Below are 23,285 nucleotides of genomic sequence, written 5' to 3' on the forward strand. Positions count from 1 at the left end.
AATCTATAAAGCTCATGACTCATTACTGCCACCAGCTACACCTCTATATGCTTACAATGTTTTCTAGAAGCATTTAAGTGCCTTTCCTCCTCCGTGTCATATATCATTCACAGCAGCATAACATTTAATACCATAAAGCATATTGGGGTATATGCCCTAATCCTGTAAACATAATTTTATTCATCAAGTCACACTATATGTCTGATGTTTGTAGGATCATACTGTGCAATTTATAATGGAAAGTAACTACTGTCCTTGTGTTAAGTAGCTTATCAGAATGCAAGCAGCCCCATTGAATCCAACAAATTAGTTAGGCTACTCCCTATGCATGATACTACTCCCTGCGAGAAGAGATGTCAGATTTATATCCACTCTTTATTTTGTTTTTCATTCAGGCCAATCACAGTTAAAATATCTGGTGAACAACTCATGATGAGGCTATTGTAATTTGGTCTGAAAAGCAATAACTATTTATTACCATGAAACAGGCTGAACACAAAAGCAAATGACCTCATTACTACTTTGCTGCTCCTATTTTTTCCTCTGAATGGACTCCCAACTGAAAAAATATTTCTAATTGGACTCACTGTGCTAACATGCCACCTGCCTCTAAAGCTGTCCTTCTCTGGCTGCCATAAGCAGACCCAGGGTCCCATTGCTTATAACCTCTGTTGTGAAATGCATATTCTTTCATAGGTCCCATTATCCCCCACCTCAGGAGTACCAACAACGTTGAAATTCTTCACTACTTTTTATACACTATACTTCACTGTACAAGGAGCATTTAACAACAGGAGGGTTATCTTAAGAATCGACAACCTGAGGAACTGAAATGGGCAAGAGTCAAACATCACATGGACTCAAATACTGGCCTCTTTCCACATGTTGAATAGTACTTAACCACATAACAGGATCCACTAACTACCACAGGACAACTTGTAGAGCAACATACTATGGGATCTAAGGGGCCGGGTGGGAGTGGGAGGAAGGGGACAGCAGAGAAAAGAGTCTGGCTCCAGCTTGTATTTGATGTGCTTAGACTGTTTTGCAAAATTTCAAAATAAAAGTTAAGTAATGTATTTGGAGACTGAAAGTTTATGATTCTTCCCTTTACAGAAAGGTAGGTGGAGTCTATTAAGCACATTGCTTAATGTTGGTCAAAAATGGAAATTAAAAAAAATCCCTCCACTTCTGGAATTACATCCACAGCACAGTGCGAACATAGTTTATGGCATCTATAACTGGCAAAGGAATCAGACCTGAAATCTGCCCTCAGATGAAGGTACATGACTCCTATGGCCTCTGATATCACTTTTGAGTTTCCATTAAAGGAAGCATTTGGCCTTTAGTAGATGAATCATGTTGCAACTTTAAAAAAAAATTACAGGTTTTCAACAAGTGTGTTATCATAAAGAACATTTCTAGGTTCGTGTGATGAACATCTTTCAGCAGGGACATTGTTCTGCCAGCTCTGTAACTGAAGGGAATCAATTATTTTATATAGCAGAGAAAACTGAGAATAGATGTCTTTGACTTTTTAGAGACTCTAAAAATTAAACTGTACGTCATGATACTGATCTGCCTCCCATGTAAACGTGTGCAAGCTGCCTACTCTCAGCCACACTGTGCCACCTTTATTCAGGTTGACTAGTAGCTTACTCCTTGTGTAGTCCAACTGGCAATGAGGACATGACGAACTAAAACTCCCTCCTATAAAACTGAATGGTACTCAATAATTGGAGAACAGCCTTAAGCTCATTTAACTCCTCAGACTAAGTGAGCTGAATAAAATTTCAGGGTATTTATTACTATTATAATATATCCTGCATCAGATTCCATTCTCATTCCATGTTAGCCATTGACTTAAGTGACTTATATAGGTAAAAATGAAGCCAGGAAATGGCTTCCTGTTTTTAAATTGGATTTATCACGCCACTGATTCTTGTGCAAAATACTCACTGTTTTAGTTAGCATTTAGAAGCATTTAGAAGCAGTTTTATTACCCCAGAAATGTAAATTCTCTCTTCACCTTTGTCTCTAAAAGCAGACGTGAAATGCTATTGCCAAAGACAGTGAAATAAAAATGGTAATGGGCAAAACCTAGAATTATTATTATTCTAAAAGTAAGGATTCCTGACAAAAAAAACCCAAATCTGTCTTCTATTGTTGAAGGTGGTTTAATGCCATTAGAAATCTTTTGAACAGGCAGAAGCAGCAGAAGATACCAACAAACGATAGCATTAAAGCAGCCTCTACTTCCAAACTATTTCACAGTCAGTCTTCAGAAATCAGGTACCAGGGCAGAGTTCCACATTTCACAAATTAATGGATTTATGCTGGCAGTTCAAAATAGTTTACACTTATAACATAGTCTTGATCATTTTTCTTATGCAAAGGTATTAAATATTAATTATTAACTTGTAATGAGTAAGTATTAAGAATTAATTGATGTTAATTTACTTCTGTGCAACCAAGCCTGGCCTGTGAAAGATTTTTTTTCCTGCAATAGAAATTTCAGGGCTCACATCCACAACATATTTGCCAAGAGTCTAGAGCAGTGATTTTCAACCAGTGCGCTGGGTTACTACAAGATCCTTTTAAGGGTACCGCAGGATGCAATTGCAATGTTAGCATTTTTAGATGTGCCAACACCTGCACATCATTCACAAGATAAACCCAGGTATTTCAAATAGGACTTCATAATATGAAAACATTCTGACCTGCTATGATCTTTCTGAGCTCTTTGCAACAGAAACAACAACAGAAACAATGCTCTGTTATTTTTCCTTAGTCAAAAAACAAGTGAAAGCTAAGAGCTGGGATTTTCCTTATGGGCATCTCAAATTTACAAGGGTTACTCCTTGAGTCATGCCTCAAGTCTGAAAAGGTTGAAAATCACTGCTCTAGAGAATAACAACCTCCTCATATAATTTTAGGTAATGTTTCCTTTTCTGATGCTGATATCTTCCAATATTACTTTGATGGGAAATAGGAACAGGAATAGTCTCTTGCAGTCATTATTCATATTGGCAGTCTAAAGCTACACTGAAGTTGCACAAATCCTACAGAAAAGCACTTCATGTTCTTTCTAATTACGTCAATAAGTCCCCTTGCACATTTGATTTAATTTGTGTGTAGGAAAGTACTGATTTTCACTTATGTACTATTTTATTACTTGACAGCATTTGTAACAGTTTAGGGCAGGGATAGTCAAAACACGGCCTGTGGGCCAGATCCGACCCTCCAGGCCATTCTATCTAGCCCACAGGGCTCCTAAAAAAAAAATTAAAAATATTTATCTGACCCTGGCTGCCTGTCAGATGACAGGAGCCAGGGGCACTAGGACCCAGGAGGAAGCTGCTGGCAGGAACCAGCAGCAGCAGTAACCAGCAGCTCCCCACCCAGCCAGAAGCCCCTGCCTTAGCAGAAGCTTCTGGCCTCTGAGCATAGGGCTGCTCCTCACTTCCCTCCACCAGAGAGGGAAATTCAAGTAAGAATGGGTGGAGGGAGGGGAGGATCGCCAGTGTAGCAAGAGCCAACTGGCACCACGCAGTTCCCAGCTGGCAACCACATGGTGCTCCTGCTGTGTCACATGGTTCCAGCCCTGCAGCCAGAACCACATGGTGCCAGAGATGTAGGTAGGGAGCGGCAGGCACGGGGTAGGGAAGGGAAGTGGCAGCAAGGGGAGGTATGGAGCCTGAGCTAGGGCTGGTGGCAGCAGGAGCAAGCTGGGAGCTGCAGAGATGAGCTGGCTCCTGCTGCATTCTGCAGTCATGGTGTTGCAAGCAGGAACAGCATGCTGCCGGGACGTGCCCAGCTGTTCAGTGCCACACCACTTGGTTCCCAACTGCAACGCCAGGATCACAGAATGCAGCAGGAACCAGCCGGCCCCATAGCTCCCAGCTTGCTCCTGCTGCGGCCACCTCTAACATGGCATGCCTGCAGCTCCCGCAGTCACAGTGGAGGAATCCCCATAGTAGAGCCCACTGCTTCCCCCACCCCATGCTGCACAAGTCCCTAGACTCTTCCCGGTGTGGAGGGAGTCCTGTCCCCCGTCCCCCTGCGGAGTCCAGTGGGGGCTTCCCCGTGGGAGTGCGGCAGCTGCAGGCACATGGCATGGAGCCCCCTTGACAGAGGCAGCCAGGCAGGCTCCACTCCTCAACCCCACACACAGCACAGCCCAGAGCCATGCCCCGCTGCGCTTCCATGCCTGTGCCAGGCACAAGCTCCCTAAGCACCACTCCCCCTGCCTGCTGCTACTACCAGCAGCAGGGTCTGCTTGCCATGTGGGGGAGTGGGGACAGTCCCCGCATCCCAGAAACCTCACATACACACACCCCACAGCCCCATAACTCAAAAACAGTCTCACTCATTTGGTGTATGATGCAATCCCTTCTATATATAGTACACAAACACAAATCATGACAAATATTTTTTGTAATAAAATTAAAATATGTTATAGTAGGTGTTTGATCTAAATTACCCAGACATCTGCTGGAAGAAGCAGTCAGCCAGGTCGGAACACTCACAAAGTTTCCTTGCTGAGATACAGGACCTCCACTTAACCCAGGAGGTGCACAGTCCCACCAGGGGAAATGCCCTGCTGGACCTGGTCCTGACCAAAGGTGACAACCTGGTGAGGGAACTCCAGGTTCTTCACCACCTAGGCGACAGTGATCATCGCCTGCTGGAATTCACCATCCAGCACAGGGTGTCAAGGGCCTGCAGCAAGGCAGTAGCCCTTGACTTAAAGAGGGCCAACTTCAATGAGTTGAGGAGATTTGTAGGAGAGGCACTGGGGTCCTGGAGGGTAGGGGAACTGGGTGCCCAAGATGAGTGGTCATTCCTTAAGGAGACGATACTTAGAGCCCAAGGGGTGAAAATCCCAATGAGAATCAAAGAGGGCAAGAGTGCTCAAAAGCCCCCCTGGCTCACCAAGGGCATTCGGGAATGCCTGATTGCCAAAAAGGAGGCATACACCCAGTGGAAGGGAGGGGCTATCACCAAAGAGGAGTACACCTCCATCGCTCGGGTCTGTAAGGGGGCTGTTAGGAAAGTTAAGGCAGATACAGAACTAGGGCTAGCATCAAGGACAACAAAAAGTCCTTTTTTAAATACATAGGGAGTATGAAGAAGGCACCGGGTAATGTGAGGCCTCTGCAGGAAACGCTAGGCAATCGGGTGGTTACAACAAAGGAAAAAGCAGACCTTTTTAACAATTTCTTTGCCTCCATTTTTTTGTGCAGGGACCAGGACTCCCCCACTGACATTTGGGATGGACTCAGGAGAGACTCTGCCAGGCCTAGGGTCAGGGAGGACTGAGTTAGAGAACTTCTGGAGGGGCTGGACATATTCAAATCAGGAGGTCCAGATGCTCTCCACCTCAGGTTCTTGAGGGAATTGGCAGGGGTTATCGTGGGGCCCCTGGCATGGCTTTACAAGGTGTCGGACAACTGGAAGAGGGCCAAGGTGGTCCCCATCTTCAAAAAAGGGAGGAGGGAGGACCTGGGCAACTATAGGCCCGTTAGTCTTACTTCGATCCAGGGGAAACTCTTTGAGAAGATAATCAAGGAGCACATCTGTGAAGGGCCAGCAGCGGGGATGATGCTCAGGGGCAACCAGCATGGTTTCATTAGGGGCAAGTCCTGTCAGACGAACCTGACTGTCTTCTATGATCAGGTCACAAAATCATTGGATGCAGGTGTCATGGTGGATGTAGTCTTTCTGGACTTCAGAAAGGCCTTTGACACTGTGTCCCACCCCATTCTCATTTAAAAGCTAGGCAACTGTGGCATTGATGCCTACAGTCAGATGGATAGCAAACTGGCTGAGGGGCTGCACTCAAGAGAGTGGTGGTGGACGGGTCATATTCAACCTGGAGGGATGTGAGCAGTGGAGTCCCCCAGGGCTCAGTACTTGGGCTCGCACTGTTCAATTTCTTTATTAGCAACTTGGACAAGGGGGTGAAAAGCACCCTGTTTAAATTCGTAGACGGCACCAATATTTGGGGTGAGGTGGGCACGCTAGAAGGGAGGGACAGGATACAGCTAGACCTGGACAGGTTACAGGGGTGGGCAAATAAGAATAGGATGGGATTCAATGCTGACAAGTGCAGGGTGCTGCACTTGGGCAGTAAGAACCAGCAGCATACCTACAGGCTGGGGAACTCTTCTAGAAAGCACAGTGGCAGAAAAAGATCTTGGAGTCACTATTGATTCCAAGATGAACATGGGCTGCCAATGCGAGGACATGGTCAATAGGGCTAACCGCACCTTGTTGTGCATCCACAGATGCATCACAAGCAGGGCCAAGGAGGTAATCCTCCCCCTCTATGCAACACTGGTCAGGCCACAGTTGGAATACTGCGTCCAGTTCTGGGCACTGCACTTCAGGAGGAATGTCGACAGCACTGAGAGGGTCCAAAGAAGGGCCACTCGCATGATCCGGGGACAGCTGGGCAGACCCTACAAGGAGAAGCTACAGGACCTTAACCTGTTCAGCCTTCACAAGAGAAGGCTGAGAGGGGACCTGGTGGCTGTCTATAAACTTACTAGGGGGGACCAGCGGGGAATGGGAGAGACCTTGTTCTCCCAAGTGCCTCCCGGAGTAACAAAGAATAATGGCCATAAGTTGACTGAGAGTAGATTCAGACTAGACATTACAAGGCACTACTTCACAGTAAGGGTGGCTAGGATCTAGAACCAACATCCAAGGGAAGTGGTGCTGGCTCCTACCTTGGGGGTCTTTAAGAGGAGGCTTGACAATTACCTAGCTGGGGTCATATGAGCCCAGTTCTCTCTCCTGCCCAGGGCAGGGGGTCAGACTAGAAGATCTGCAAGGTCCCTTCTAACCCTATATCTATGAATCTATGACTGCTAGTGTATTATCTGCGGTTTTTTCTGGTTCTAAGATGGCAACCCCCTCCCAAAAAGAGTATTTCTGGGGGTCAAGGGGAGGGACTTCTGGTGGCAAAGGTCAGGGGTTAGGCAGTGGGATTTCCAGTCCCAATGTGGCAACTACGGGCAGGGCTACCTATGAAGCCCCCAACAGCTCACCTAGACTTGTCAAGAGGCCCTCTACCCAAGATAAGTGCCCACCCCTGGTTTAGGGCTAAGTTGGCCTTTATGCTCAGCCCTCTGTAACTGTGCTGTCCTGGAAGTGCTGCAGGAAGGAATCATGTAACCTTACATCAGGTGACAGTAATTTAGTATGTGTCCATAATAATAGTAAATTTCCATCCTTTTCCATGCCAAACCAGTCTAGCATATTGATTGCAATGTTTACTGGGTGGGGCCAATGCTCTTTCCCTCCCACTCAGTGAAGAGGGAAGTAACTGGCACACAATCCCTCTTATCCCTGCTCAGCCATCTCAGGAAACCATCTATGGAAGTATACAGAAAGATAGCCCAGGCCATGATGCGTCTCTTGATGCTTGTCTTTGGAGAGCTATTTTCAGGTACTGCTCCTGTCGTATATAGATTCTAGAATGGAATCTGTCTTAACAGACACCTGGTACTTACTTTATGTAAAGATTTACAGATGTAATGCTTTGTGAAACTGCTAGAGTTGCATTCCCCTAACTTCCTCTGAATTTACTGAGACCTGAAGGGATTCAGCACTTCACAAGATCAAATATACCTGTCCTTGGAGAAACAAAATGTACAGAAATTCTTCCAGCCCTTTTTTTTTTTGCTTCTGGCCCAAATGTAGATTTGCACCGTCTAATTTGTACTGGGAGCTACAATATTCATGATTATTTTCTTAACTTTCGAAAGTCTCACAGGGCATACCTACACAAGACATTTACTGTAGAGCTGACTAATTAGCTCCGCAGGAAAGTCTCGGTGTCTATACATGCGGCCCTATTAGGTCACAGTAAACTAATAAATGTGGTTGTAGTATAATACCTAATGCAACTGCTATCCTACAGCAGTGTCATTTTGTGCACTGCAATGCACACGTAGATGATGACAGGGCTGGCTGAGGCATCAGGGGGCTTCAGTGTGGGGGCTGACGACTGGCTAGCCCTATGCTGAAGCATCCTCATGCCCCAGCCAGCCCCTCCATAGCACGTTGAACCAGATTGGAGTAGCCCTAGGCCAGCAGGCTGACCCCCCCGGATGCTCTGCCTGCCAAGCCTGCTCTAACCTGGCTCAAACTGCTGTGGTCCTGGGTGCACATGTCAACAGGGCACCTGGGAGCAATAAACTCTGGCATAAACTGCACCAGAGTTTATTCAATAACATGTGTAGATGTGCCCTTTGTTAATAAATCCAGTACTTCAGAAAAAAAATGTTAATGGTTCCTTTTTAGTAAACTGTATCCGCTCGTTTCCAAATTGATTTATAGCACTGGTAACAGGAAGTACTTTATATAATGAAACCTAGAAAACAATTAAACGGTTATTTTTTTATATTGAAGAAATAAGATCATGTTGTTTAGAAATGAGTTATAGTTTGTTAATTCAAGGAGCTGTTCACAGATATGAGATAGTCTGAATAAACCAGGACACATAGCGTACATGGTTATTAACTCACTGCTGCTATGAAGTATACTGAATTCTTGTAAGGCAAGAAAAAATAAGGAAGAAATAGTCCCCTTTATACCTCAGCTATGTACCTCCCACTGAATGTCTCCCGTCGGAAGGAGGCAGGATTAATGTATTGCCATATGGGGTTCCCTCACCCTCAACTTGGTTTAAAATGGTTTCACCGCCGCTGCAAAACTGGACACAGTGATTTGCAACTGAGTGAATAAAATATATACAGTTAACTGAGAATTCATGCAGCAAAATACTGTTCAGTGAGTGCATCTACACATTAGCTTTACAGCAGAGCTGGCTAATTACCTCCACAGTAAAGCATCACCATCTACACATGCACCCATATTAGGGCACAGTAAATTAATTAACTCTGCTGTAGGATAGTAGTGTCAGGGACAAGTAGTATCCTACAGCAGAGTAGCTGCATGCACCAAAACGCACTTGTAGACAATGACCAGGGCTGGCTGGGGGATGAGGGTGCTACAGTGGGGGGGCTGCCTGCCAGCTAGCCAGCCCCATACAGAAGCACCCTCATGTCCCAACCAGCCCCTCCTCGACACGCTGAGTTGGGTTGGAGCAGCCCCAGGACCCTCTGCCAGCTCAGGCTGCACCAACCCAGCTCAACATGCTGTGGTCCGAGGCACATGTCTAAACGCCGTGCCCCAGAGAAATAAATTCTGGAAGGACCTACACCAGAGTTCATCACTACATGCTAACTGCATGCGTAGATGCACCCAGTGTGGGCAAGGTTGGAAGAGTTAGGCGCAGAACTATATCCAGCTCTATCCTTTTGTGCTTTTTTTTTTTAAATGTCTGCTTTTCATTTAATGAAAACCAGGTATTTGTCACCTCTTTCTGTTGGTAAAACTGGTCTTAATTGGTCCTCCTCCTGACTCAATAATAAAAACATCCCAGAAGATTAAATACCTTGGCTTCCAGCCTCTGACTTTATAAGGTCAGGAGATGATAATTGCCTTGTAAACAAGAAGCACCCTCAAGTTGTTAGCTGTATAACAAAAAATATTTATTGACTTTGGCTTTACTGTCCTGCTGGAAAATTGCAGTAATCAAACCACACAGGTTTATTCTGCCTTCCTTCTAAATTCAAGTTGCTCATCTTAAAAACAAAGACCACAAGTGAAGTCCTGGACCCACTGAAGTCAGTGATGAACTACCCTTGATACCAGTAGGCCAGGTTTCAACCTCGGTAGCACACTAGCCTTAGGAAAACACCACTCTGACAGGGATACTGCAAAGATTAATGAATTTGTATTAATGTCTTCAATTATAGCGACCAACATATCTTACAATATACCTTCTAAATGTGAGGGGGTGTTAATCTAGTTAACTAGTATGATGGAGTATTCATATGTGTAGGAGCCAACTTCTAGAATTTAGGCACCTTAAAGATTTAAATAGGTGTTGAGTGGGATTTTCCAAAATGCCTAGATAACTAACTTCGTATCACTGCTCACATCTACTTGTGAATACTTTCTTCAGTTTAAACAGTATTATCAGCATTGTAGCAGCCGGCTATACTGTACGACTGCTGCTGCTCTGCTGCTTTTTAAAACATGGTCTGTATTATTTCTCACATTATAATCTGATGCAGTTTTATGTGATTTTGAGCCTCGTAACTGGAACCCAAAGAGCAGACAAGATTGTTGTGGGTTTTGTCATGTGTTGTCAGATGAAAGCATGTTTAGTTTACAATACATTCAGCTGTCAAATGATCTATGAAATCTCCGGTACTTACAAACATGAGCCGCGTAGGTATGTTGTCTGACTGTACCAAAGGATTTTTATAGAGCCAGATCTCTTCTGGCTGGATAACTCGATGAAATGGATCCAAAAACTCTGTAAAACTAAACATAACAATAAAAAGATACTGTTTTCCATTTTGAAAATATAAATTGATAGGCCTACATTTCAGATCCTGCCAGCCATATCCATTTATTATCTGCCATTTCACATCACTAGGGGTGCACCGATAAAGATTTTTTGGGCCAATACCAACAGCCGACTATTGATCGGCCATATTGGCCAATAACAATCCGATTGCCAATATGCAGCCGGCAGCTTGGAGAACAGTGTCCAACTGGTAAGTCTATTGGAGGGAAGGAGTGTGGGGGGGCAGGGCAGGGTGAGCGACAGCAGTGCTGAGAGGGGGGCTATGGCAAATTTTGGGGAGGCTCTAGCTCCTCTGTAGTCTCCCCTCCCAGTGGCACTGCCACCACCTGTCCTGCCCAAGCACAGCCGGGGGACACACAGCGGCAGTCTGCTCCCACCCCACACACAGATTAAGGGGGCACATGCGCCCTTTACCTCCCCCAGGGGTGCGTGCAGCGGTAGGAGCCACTGCCCCCCACACACCCCTAGGATGAGCGGCCAGCTATGTCCCATGCCCCACCCCAGTCAGGCAGTGCCTACCTGTGCCCCTGGCCCAGGCACAGCCCCATTCCCTCCCTCACTGCAGGTTCCTCAATCTGTCCCCCCAACACCCTTTCCCTCTCCCACACTCCTTCCCCCTCACAGACTTACCAGCCAGTTGCTGCTCTCCAAGGTGCTGGGCTGTACTCCTGGCCATGTGCATGCTGCAGCGGTGCACATGCACATGGCATTTATCAGGGACATTATCAGACACATCAGCCAAAAACAGCCGATTGCTGATAATGTCAATTTTCCTTTTATCAGTGCCGATACAATATGAACCAATGTATCGGTGCACCTCTACACATCACCACATCACTTTTATAGTATTACTATTGTAATAAATATACACTCAGCAAAATCATTCTGAACATGGTATTACACTGTTGTAAGAATACAGTAAACTTCATTCAAGAGGAAAAACTGTCATGCCATACTTATTTTCTACAAGAGAAAGTCATGGATAGTAGATGCTGTGTACAAAAGAAGATAAGTGCTAGTTGACTATTTATAGCATCCAGGCTTTCAAGTCCCAGGATCCAGAATTTGAGGTTCAAAACCTAGTGTCCTATGACGAGTAGAGAGATAGAAAGATATAATTCCAGAAATACCTTCCACTGATAGAAAAGACAAGGTAACTTTTAAAGAACATATTTTTCTAGAAGGTACTGGCTCTAAGAGTAGCTATAAAATAGCTGTTTGCTTGGTTTAGTGGCAAACTAAAATACAAAAAATCAAACAAACAGAAGAGTGAGAAACATCCAAAACCAAAATATTTCATTGCAAGTCAAAAAAAAATGTTTAATCTGACCTGAATTGCATATTTTTGTTTGCAATTGAGCTGAAGTTCCATTTTTTTCCCCAATAAGTGATTCAGTCACTAAGTGGAAAATTCAATTATTTGCACAGCCAAACCCAGGAAAAAATGTAGATGTAAGAGCTATAACTACGCTTTTGAGTTTTGAGGCTTTGGGAAAAGACTGCAGAAGGTGTGAAAGTTTAAGTCACTATACATGACTTTGGGGAAGCCAAAGACTGACAAGTAGTCTCAAGTCTTTTACACCTTGGCTGCAAAAAAAAAAAAAGAGGAGTACCACAGTCAGGAGTTATTAAAAGCTAAATATAGTGTTGCAATTTTGTTTGCAAAGTTAAGTAAAAAGAATCATGACTTAACCACACTGCAAATACATGTTCAGACATAAATTAAACATCTGTAAAAAGGTACAAAATAATGTGAAGTACAACGTATGCAGAGAAAACAAATGCTAAGTAATGTTAACATCCTTTGTTCTAGTGGGAAAACATAACTCTGAATTTTATGTTTATTATGTGCTCAATATCTTTTTAATCTTCTAAGGACAGAGTAATTTTTGTCTCAGCACGGAACCTACTACTACTATTATTATTTTATTTAGTAATATCATCTTATATCCACATAGCTGGTTAAATATGATTAGGAAAATGTTGCTTCCTTTTAACTGTGTTCTCTCCTGATTCTATCAAATACGGTCAAGTATTACACTGGAATATAATGAACAAAAAGGAAAGCAATTATCTGAAATGAAGTGAGAACTGATTCAAAATAACCTCTAAGGAAAAAAGGATGGAGAGATAGCAATAAAGAAATAGTAAGAAGAAAAAGACCATCCCAGAAAAATCACTTGTTTGTATAAAAAGAGCTCGCTGCCAATTAAAATTTCATGCCAAGGTAACTAAAGAGACCAATTCACTTCTTTTTGAAGAATCAGTAGTGAGCTGCTTGCTCTGAGAATTCACAGGCTTTCAATTAAATTTCCTATATGACCTATTAAACAATCATGAGAATATACTGATTTCTAGGTTGCCTGACTGTGATTGATGTGCCTTTGTCCAATTTGAAAGTGCAGCCTATTATTATTAATAAGCCAGCATAAGGAAGTTTTAAATGACGATATGTATTAGTGACAGATGCAGGTGCTAAATAAAGAAAAAAGGTTTTTGGACACATTGTATCTGGCACTTGATTTCTTTGCTTGAATAAAGTATAAGAAAGTGTAGCCTTTACTTTGCTGCTGTCAGGTCTTCCTTTCTGTATTTTTAGATGTTTGAGGAAGCATAACATTTGTTAATAGCATTAGAAAAACAAGCATTTTATTCAAGAGTAATAGCCTAATGTAATTCCTTAAGCCATTAACTTCCATTAACTCCTGTGGGCTTTATGTCAGGCCCTTAAGGGGTAATTTTCTAAGAAGCCTTAAGAAAGTTAGATGCTTAAATTCTGTTAAAATTCAATGAGAATTTTGATGCTCTTTTGAAAATCTAAGCTTTAGTGCCTCCTGTCAAAATCCTAAATAAAAATGATCTGATTTTCAGTGGCACTGACATCTTCTCACTTTGTCTAACTTCAGTATAATCAAAGGACACTTGTCCTCGTTGTCACCTTTTCCTTGATACGAGGATGACAGTCTTTCAGTAAAGTTAGTCATTGATGCACCCAGAGATGACTGAAGAGGCCCAATCTGAGATCTGCATGTATCCTGGTAATGTCCAGTTATAGATCTTTCCCTTTGTCTTTCTCACCTACTCATCTCCATGATGTAATTTTGCTCAAAATGGCCAATGCTTTGCCATACTTCATACTACTGGGGACAATTCAGTGCTCAAGTCTCCCAAGCATAGATGTTAATTGGGTATTTCTTCAGATTGGCCTTCAAGGTGTCCTTGCATCTCTTCTTTTGTCCATCTCTAAAGCAGTGACCATTGGCAAGCTGGGAATATAGGACCAGTTTCAGAAGTCAGTTGTCAGGCATCCTTATGACGTGTCCTGTCCAAAGGAGCTGGTGCCATATAAAAATGGGTTCAATGCCGGCAGTGTTTACTTGAGCCAGAAAACTGGTATTCGTTCTTCTGGCCTCCCAAATAATATGGAGAATTTTCTGAAGACATCACTGATGGTCACATTTCAAGGCTTTCAGGTGTTGCTTGTCCAGGTTTCACAACCATACAACAGACGGGATGACAACAGCCTAGTAGACAAGATGCTACACATTTTAAAACTTAAGCTATTTGTAGACAGTTGGCTAATTATGGATCTAAAAAGCTAAAATTGAGAGCCTAGGTTGGAAAACTTTGCCATAAATATTTTTGTGCCAGCATAAACCATTCATGAGGATTGAATTAACCAAGTTTCTCATGCCGTATCTCAACACTACCCACAAGCAGTTTAGGAATCCAAATTCCTTTTAACTACCACCACTGTTCTGAGCTCTCCCACATAAGGGCCAGGGTTTTTTAGGATATACACAAGGCATTACCCACTTGCCACCATGATTTTAAAAGGAACTGGTGACCTATGACAGTTAGAGTGGAGAAGATAAAACTAGAACTGTGAACAAGAAGCATGGCAGGACAGTGATAGTTGCAAAATCCACTACCCCCTCTAACAATCCACTTCCCCAAATAGTAACAAATCGAGCATCACAGAGGAATGGAGGTTTGTCAGAATACTTACCTGCAAGAAAATAATTTGTCAGATTATTTCTTGTGAATGAATCATATGAAGAATTTACACACTTTTCTTCTGTTCACAAATTTTCCAGGACCAATTAGGAAGTTGTGGAAATGTGTAGCTTAGGGGACTGAGTTCAGGGGATCATTGATTACATACCATATTCCAAGAGTGGGGCAAGTTTTGCCTTGTCCTGGATTAGTAATCATATTTGCTCTCTATCTTTCCATCCCATGATTGGTCACTTGGGATTTACACAAGTGCCAAACTTACTCAAGAATGTGGGTCCCACAAAAGACACGTGCCTAAGTCACTTAGGTGCTTTTGAAAATTCTGTCCCTGTTATTTTGAGGTTTAGAGAATTTAAGCATTATAAACAAGAGAAGTCTCTATTCGTGATTCACCTGCAAACTGCTTAGGCGTTTGAGAAATGTACTCATTGATGATACCTGCATTTAATTTGATTAATATAAACTTCCAAGCTATCAAATGCCTCTGCTCTAGTAGCTCCTTGACAACTCTGAAAAATGCATTTTAGCATCTTCAACTGGCAGTTACAGAGCCAAAGCTAACACACGCAAAATTAATACAGCAAAAATTCAAAAAGAATTGTCCAAATCTTCCTAGGACTTTGAAAAAAGGCTTTGCAAGCTGGCCAGGGGGAAAACTGGGAATGCTTCCAGAATGAAAACATTTGCAAATATTTACTCCTGCTAGGACTGGCAATGGCTCAGCTTGAATATTCCTAGAAATAAAACCTCACTCCCCAAAATGTTTGTGAATCTGGATCAGAACCCACATGATACTGAGTGCTCTCAATTATTATTAGAGGCAACTAACTTTTTGAAAAGTCGTGTCTTTTGTGAAACTGTTGTACTTACCCAGCTGTAATGTTGCCATGTTCAAGGGAGTGATTTCAGCGTGAAGTCAGGTGGATAGCAGGTAAAAAGGGGGGTGGCGAGTGGCAGCAAAAGGCAGGACTCAAGCAAAATGACTAACTCTAAAATGTGGAGGAATACAGGAGAAGAGAAATGGAGGGAGGAAAAAAAGAGAAGAAAATAAGAGCTGGCTGGTGAGACAAGAAAGCGTGGAAAGGCAGGAAAGAGAATACCAAAGAGCAGCAAAGAAAAGCAGTGCTCTCCGGTGTCAATGACAGTGAGATGAGCAGCCAGAAAAATCTTTGCACAAAAAGACATCTGAGATGGCAGAAGGAACGGACAGGAGTTAAGGTAGAGTAATTTAAGACCACTAAACTGAATAAGAAAAATATTCAAATGGAAAGTGGGTGGTACAGAGGATTGGCGATGATAGAAATCATAGAGAAGTAAGGCTGGAAGGGACCTCCATAGATAATCTAGCCCAACCCCTGAGGCAGGATCATCCCTCCTATACAATCCATAATCCAACCTCTTAGTAAAACTATTGTCAACACTGACACAACACACGACATACCACCCTAACAGGTAAAGCAAAAGGACCATGGCAGCCAATATCCTGCTTCTGTAAAAGGTTGTTAATGTACTCTCAAGAGATTTGAGGCAGAGGGGCCCCCCAGTAAAGAGGAAGCTAAGAAATGAAAGAGGCTGCATAGCGTTTGATAAACTATGTGAAATGAATCTGGTAGTCTTAGTCTAGCAAATGGTAAGTCAACGGACACCAACCCGTCCTATGAAAAGGACGTTACCACTTGCTATTCTGTGCTGACAGATGTAACACCTTCCCACACAACAACTGAAAGAGCACAACATTAAGAGGAGCAAACACAGATTCTCTCTCAGCTTCAGAAGCTGAAACAGAAGGAACCTTTTTTAGGAATAATGCCGCCATATGCCAAACTACTGACCTTAGTTGCCTTGACTCCATATTTTGAGATCTAGGGCATTTGTACATGCCACCAAATTGGCCTTTAAAGCATCCTAAATGCCCTTTCGCACTGCTTTAATAGCACTGCTGTTTGTACGTTCGGTGCTGTATTTCACTTTAATGGCGTTGCTGTTTGCACACTTGCTGGTGTAGTCCGCTTTAAATGACTTTGGTACGTAGCAAGATAAAATGCCTCCGAGGTGTTTTAGTTCACTACCTAACAAAGTGCAACAGTGCACGGGACACTGGAAGCTGATTACTTGGGGCTTGGTGGGCCCCGTGCAGCTCAGGGGCTGTAGGACTCAGCAGCAGCTGGTGCAGGCAGGCTCCACTAAAGGAAAAAAAAAAAGGTTAGCCTGATTTTTTGTTTCTCCCTGGAGCCTGCCTGCCTGAGCTGTGTGGTGGCCCAGTGCTTCCCTCCACGGCTGCAGGGGGGCTGGTGCTTCCCTCCGCGGCTGCAGCACCCCCCAAGACTGCCCAGGCCAGGTGCCAGTGGGCAGCTGCCACCTGGGGGGCCCCCACGCAGCTCAGGGACCGCTCAGCCCACCAGCAGCTAGCCCCCCTTCCCCCACCGTTGAAGAGGAAGGTAAGGATTGGGCCCCCACCCTTGTGTACACGCCACAGGGGTTTAGTTCAGTTTAATTCTCCCTAAATTGAAGCAGTGTTTTTAAAAGCCCACCGTTTCAATTTAGGGAGAACTAAACTGAATTAAACCCCTGGGGCATGTACAAGCAGCCCTAGTGTCTGGAAATAGTAGTGTTGCAAACTGACTACAAAGAGGCATCTACATCACAAAAACTATGCCAGCAAAATAGTATTACTTATTAGAAAGGCAAAGACCCTGTATGAGTGCATATAGAATTACCAGTCTAGTAGCATTAATAGTATTAAGAGAAGAAATGATAGGTCTCAAAAGAAAAGTTAAGAATTTGGCCTAACTCAAGAACACACAGCTACCAACAACTAGGTCCTAAGCAGTCATCTTGGAAAACACATGGGGAATTACAAGGGGAATTGCCAGGCAGTAACTGGGCTCCTAGAGGGTGAAGATATAACCACAGCAGAATGGGCACAGAAGGATTTGTCTCTGGGAATTTGAGGAGGGCAGATAAAATATAAGAGATATGTGATCTTGAACCCAGGAAATACAAGGCTTTATATTCACATTCTGGTAGCCTTTATTTTGTGAAGAGGACTAAACTGAAATGTTCAGATTCCTCCTCTCCTTGGATGCAACCAGTGGCATTACTTAGTGGCCTGCTAAAAATATGAGAGAAAAAAATAAAGGAAAAGTAGCCAAAAATAAAGTCATGTGAAAATAAAGATGTTGTTCTGAAGGAACTTTATTACCTATGGATCTTTCATGGCAATTAGCAAGAGCCTACATCTCTGCTTTCAAAAGCACTGCTTCTGGGCAAGTGGGTCTGAATTTGAATTGGCTTTAAATAATCATTCCCTTAATGCCTAACCTAGGCAAGGTAGGGAAAGCACCAAAATCATAGGAAACCCTAAATCCTACATAAACAATAATGAGGCTGGTCAAAAGGCAAGGGAGAAACATAACTTAGATTGATTTCAGTTAAAATAAAACTTATTTGTTCACTTTGTAATAACAATTTGCCTCTCTCTAATGTTATGAAGACCTCTCCGCTTCAGCTAACCTATCTTGCTGGCAAAGACTACCAGAATATTGTTACGATTATTACCTCTATTTCTCGGAATACCTTTACAGCCACCATGGAGTTCACTACTTGAATGTAATAATAAAAGCATTCAAGGCCAATCATTCCTCTTGCACTGCTGTGCAAACTCTGGCCCTGATCCTACATTCAGGGGGGCAAAACAGACAAGACTGAAGTTGATGTAGCTCTACACAGGTTGATTGAATTATGGGGATAAAAGGGACTTACACACACGTACACACGCACAGAAATTCTCACACCACTGTAATGCAATAGTTGATTTGTACAGAGGTCAGGTGCAGACAAATCACAGGATATAGTAACTATGAAGGAATGAAAATCTTGGCTGGAAATGCCAGGACAAATTCTTACTTCTAAAACAAGTGGCAAGATCTCTAATGTTTTGGCAGAGCAGAAAGGACCTTGTGTTGTTGAACTGTAACAAAGTCTACTTATTTGCAACATAAAGGATGAGTTGACAGAATTTGAACTTGAGGCTCAAATCAATTATCCCTCCCAACTGCACTATATAGCCCCCTACACCCTCCAAACTGGTAATGCAAAAGTTAATGTAACCTGCACACACCTGCCTGTTAAATAACTTATTGTCATGACAAAAATCTACCAACATGCTATCATTTTTTCCATTCGTTTAACACCATGGGAGGAAACAAGTCTTTTCAGCCGCTTTGGGAAGCTCTGTAAATAAAAACCAAGTATTAAATGCCTAAGATGGACTGTGGCTGGAACACGAAGCTAACTTAACAGGGCGGATGCAGATAGTTGGGGCAGCAGGTAAGGTGAGATAAGAAATGATGCCTGTGGTTTATCACTGCCATTCTGCTAACCACATGGAAGCAGGAGGAATTCTATTAAACCTGCTCGAATGCCGCTGACCAGTTGTGCTCATGAGATAAGCTGGCTTTGTATTAGCACAAAGGTTATAAGGAGAGAGGCCTGTCTCTAGTTAGATTTTTTTTTCTTGTGCAGTCATTTTGGATATTCGTAATTCCTTAGCTGGAAGAACGAGAAGGAGTTATACTTTGGTAGTGCAATGACATGGCTAAGGCATCGGTATTACTACTGATGGCCCATAATCTCATTACAGGAAAGTTGATACTTATTCATAAATTTAATTCATTAAAATTTGTATTTTGTTAGCAAAAATAGAGCTTAGTTTAAATGACTAGAGCACAGGACTCAGAGTCAAGATCTTGGCTCCTCTGCTGCCGCTGCCACTGATATTCAGTGTACCCTTGAGCAATTACTTAAGGCAACAATGTAAATTCCTGGTGCATAAAACAAAGCATCTCAGTTTGGTTTATGCGTAAGCAGGCTAGCATTCGACTAGAAAAGTGGTGGCCTTGACTGCCACATACTGCTGTTTCCCCACAAGTAGAAGGGGCAGATGGTTATATCTATCTTATAACAGGGATGCTGAGTGGACTCAGTAATGTTTCTCAAGTATGCCGGGATTCTCTACTTGAAGATTATTATTATTATTATTATAGCCGCTCATGTTATAGCTACACTAAAACAAGTGGGTTAAATAAATATATAGTTTCCACTTGTACTGAAAGGAAATAAAATAGCAGCTGTATCAATAAAAAGGAAGTTTTGTCTCCTTCACTTTAATGACTAAAATGCTGCATTATGTACTTGAAAATATAGTGTTATGCAGTGTGTACCTCTCACTTTTGATTTACAGTCTATAATCCTAATGTGGAGCTTTATTAACTTTGATTGTCCTGCGCCATTCAGAGTAGTTAATAGTCACCAGAAACACTGTACAAAGATAATTCAGAACCTGTTTTTATTGTTCCAGAATTGAAAAAGCCTGGTGTTTCTATCTGTTCCTGGTAAACCTGTGTTTATGGACTTGTTTTTATTAAGACTGATAGAGATAGCAGCAGAAAACAGCATAAGTCTTACTATATCGGTCCTGAATCAATGCCCAATAGAGCATTGTGAGACTGAGGGAATGGTGTAGGTGGATAGCATTTTTAAGGACCTATATTGTGTGTGAAACCAAGCCTACAAGCAAATACTTCAGGCCATTTCTTTTTAACTCTACCGATTCTGATTTTTTCCACAATTTCTTACCTCTAAATTCTACGCTATGCCTGTAGGGCAGTTTCCTTCAACCTCTTCAGATTAGTGACCCATTATATTAATTTTTGTGCCACCTCCTAAATTTATTGTGCAAGTAAGAGTAAAATATGTATTAATGATAACAGTAAGCCTATGCAATTTATTCCTCTGTGTGTTTGATGATGCTGAGAGAGAGTACTTGACTATAAAGTGCAACAGCGTGTGTGGGGAATGAAGGAACAACACTCTCTTTGTCTTAAACTGTTGAATGCTTTGTAACGCTTGTCTGATTGCTTCTTCACGTCTCTCCCAGGGGCCGTGCCCTACAGGTTGAGAAACCTGCTCTAAGGGTAAATCTAACTTTCACTGAAGGTAACAGAAACACTTCCGTTGACTTGTGCAGGAGTTGTAGCCAAACCATCATGCCTTTCCTGAGCTGGTCTGGAAATCCTCTCCCTATTTAGGGCTGTTCCTAAAGGCCCTGACAACTCTGGTTTCAATCTAGCAAAGCAATCAAACCTGCGAGTAGTTTCAATAATGGCAATGGAATGACACATGGGCTTAAAATAAAATAAAGCATATGCTTCAGTCATCCGTGCCAGAGAGTAGCTGTCAAAACTGAACTCTTACAGCCCCCTGCAACATTCACATCTTTTGTGAGAAGAAACTAGCTTAGTTTTTCTAATGGTTGATAAATGCTTGAAATGGGAGGTTTATTTATGACAAGAGAATGGAGGGACCGAAGTACACCCAACTTAATCTTAAGGAGGTGGCAGAATTCAAGGGTATGGAAAGGTGGAGAGAATCCAGGCTGGACACTTCCCTTCATCCTGAGCCTCTCATGTTGCGAGCTTCCCTTCATCTGTCTATGATTTTGTGACAGTGACCGTAACTTCCTCTCTACTTGGTAAGCACTCGGTAGACTTAGTGCTATCACTATCTATAGAATAAATAATAGCAAGACTGCTGCTACAATCCTGGCAAAGGAAGTTCCATAGGAGCTCATCTAGCAGACTAGTAGAGATAATGCTTTTAGCACCAGTAAATTCTTCCAGCAGCCCCCTGAGACTAGCGATCTTTCCCCATCCCTACAAGGGTTTGTTTATTATTCAGACTTTTACAAAAACCTTAATTTGCAGTCCTCACACTCTCTTGGGTATCCTGAAGGAATAAATAAGCAGTGCTAGCCTTGCAATATTTATACAAAATTAACAAGGTTTCCCCTGTGTGGCACCAAACTTTGCCTGGTGTAAAACATCAAAAATTCAGCATGTTTTTGCCTAGTAGATGTTTGAAGGAAATCAATGGAATACATCAAATAATTATGAAGTAAATGAGAGGTGAATACCAGGGCAGAAGAGGTCAGGGGAGGTAAAAGCAATTTGTCCTTGCATTAATACAGGAATGTTTAAATGATCAGAAGATAAGAATGTTCCTAGGAATCCTTTTTCCTTCCTTATAATCTTCTCTTTTTAATGCCAAAGACTATCAAAAGCATTTGCTCTTTAGGATGTATATGGCCTTAGATAAATTGGTAGCAGTTGATGCCAAAGACTATTTTGGTGCTTTAAATTACAGACTGCAGTGCTAAATTTCATCAGTGTAACCCCACCACAAATTAGATCTTGACATTTACAAAATGCCATTTGGATTACAATTGATTCAAATAAGGTTTGCTTTTTCCATTACGGTTGCCATGTCTCCTAAATATACTTCCTCTAGAGATCCCAGCACAAGTTGGACTAGGGCTGGAAATCACCAGGATTTGGGGCAGTCTTATCAACAGATTTTCCAAATTAACCTTATTCCTCAACTCATTTATCAGGTGTATGTTTCTGTATGGAGTCCCTTCTGTACTACAGTGGCAATTCTTCCACGTTTTGGCTTTCTGGACTAGCATTTCACTGAGTAGCCCAATAGGATGAGCTGTATTAGCACTGGACAAGCACTGACATTGCAGTAATGCCACCCAAGGGGACTCTCTATCCAGGAGATGTGAATGATAGTGGCTTTGTTAATCACTAATCCAATCACCATTTATCACGTACATCTAGCTACTGGCCCCTCGACTGCCATGATCTCTGGGGCTTTTCTTGTTTGACAGAATATACATAAATAATAACCGCATCCAGATCCTTGTCTGGAGTTTAGTTCTTTTATTTCAATAATATCATAGCTCTCACACTTGCTGGGGAGTCAAAAGGGAATTTTGTTCCTGCCTTCGTGACATTTTCTGATTACTGTTCACCATATTCTTACACTTCCCTTGATGTCATCACTTAGGAAAACCAAGTAAAATGTTTCTGGAACAAAAAGTATAATGCTGTATCTACACTACTTTTCTACTCATCAGCAGTGGTGGAAGAATATATGATTTGGGGGCCTGGGGGTGCAAGGGGCAGTGCATAACATGGTTCATTTTTATATTGCAAGAAACTGCTGCATGAATATTTGTACAAAGAGAGAATGGAGGTTGGAAGGTTTGGGGGGGTGTTCCAGACTGGACAAAGTTCACCTCAAATACATCTTTGGTAATTAATGCAGAGCAAATAAATGCTTTTTCTTTCTGAGTGGAAGGAAGTCAGCCTTAAGTTTAATCATTTAATGTGAAGTGTCCTAATACCACATAGCATCTCCGCTGATTTTTCAAGCACTGGAAATGAGCCCAATCTGATCATATCATTCTCCTCCATCAAACAGTCCTATCAAACCTAAGAGGCATTGGTTAACTGAACATGTATGGATCACACAAGTATGTCCCACGCACAAATCGCACGTCTGATACATACAGCAGGTTAGTTTCCCCAGGCATGAATGCTTGTTCTACATGTGCCAAAAGAATGTAACTGGCTAAAATGTAGAATCTCTTCTTATAAATTAGCTAATGTTTGGGAAGCACTTGGAACATGACCAGCACTGCATATTGTTAAGAACTGCTATTGCCAGGGTATAGGAAGAAAAGCTACTGAACCAGGAAAACTTCAATGAAAAGAGAGAGAGACTGCTGATGTGGGAGTTAGAGTAATTTTACTAGGACCTTTTCACAGCCATTTCACCCGTACAGAGGTGGGGCGTGGGGAAGTAATCAAATAAGAGGATGAATTAGGGAAAGCTGGGTAATGCTGCAGTGCAGCTCTGAACAGGGGAGTAGAAGAAAGGATCATTCTCATAAAACAGAAACGAATACTGC

The 23,285-nt window shown here is 42.5% G+C and overlaps 1 protein-coding gene across 2 annotated transcripts in view; it reads right to left on the bottom strand.

Moving 5' to 3' along the window:
* PLPP4 (phospholipid phosphatase 4) overlaps nucleotides 1–23,285 on the bottom strand; it is a 108,114-nt gene that overhangs the window by 63,428 nt on the left and 21,401 nt on the right. For both annotated transcript variants that reach the window (XM_019485906.2, XM_014594724.3), the window contains exon 2: nucleotides 10,299–10,407. In XM_019485906.2, the coding sequence (XP_019341451.1) occupies nucleotides 10,299–10,407 (109 nt within the window). The remainder of the gene's footprint in view (nucleotides 1–10,298; nucleotides 10,408–23,285) is intronic.

The sequence above is a fragment of the Alligator mississippiensis genome, chromosome 6 (assembly GCF_030867095.1).
Source record: "Alligator mississippiensis isolate rAllMis1 chromosome 6, rAllMis1, whole genome shotgun sequence".
In the NCBI taxonomy this organism is placed as follows: Eukaryota; Metazoa; Chordata; order Crocodylia; family Alligatoridae; genus Alligator; species Alligator mississippiensis.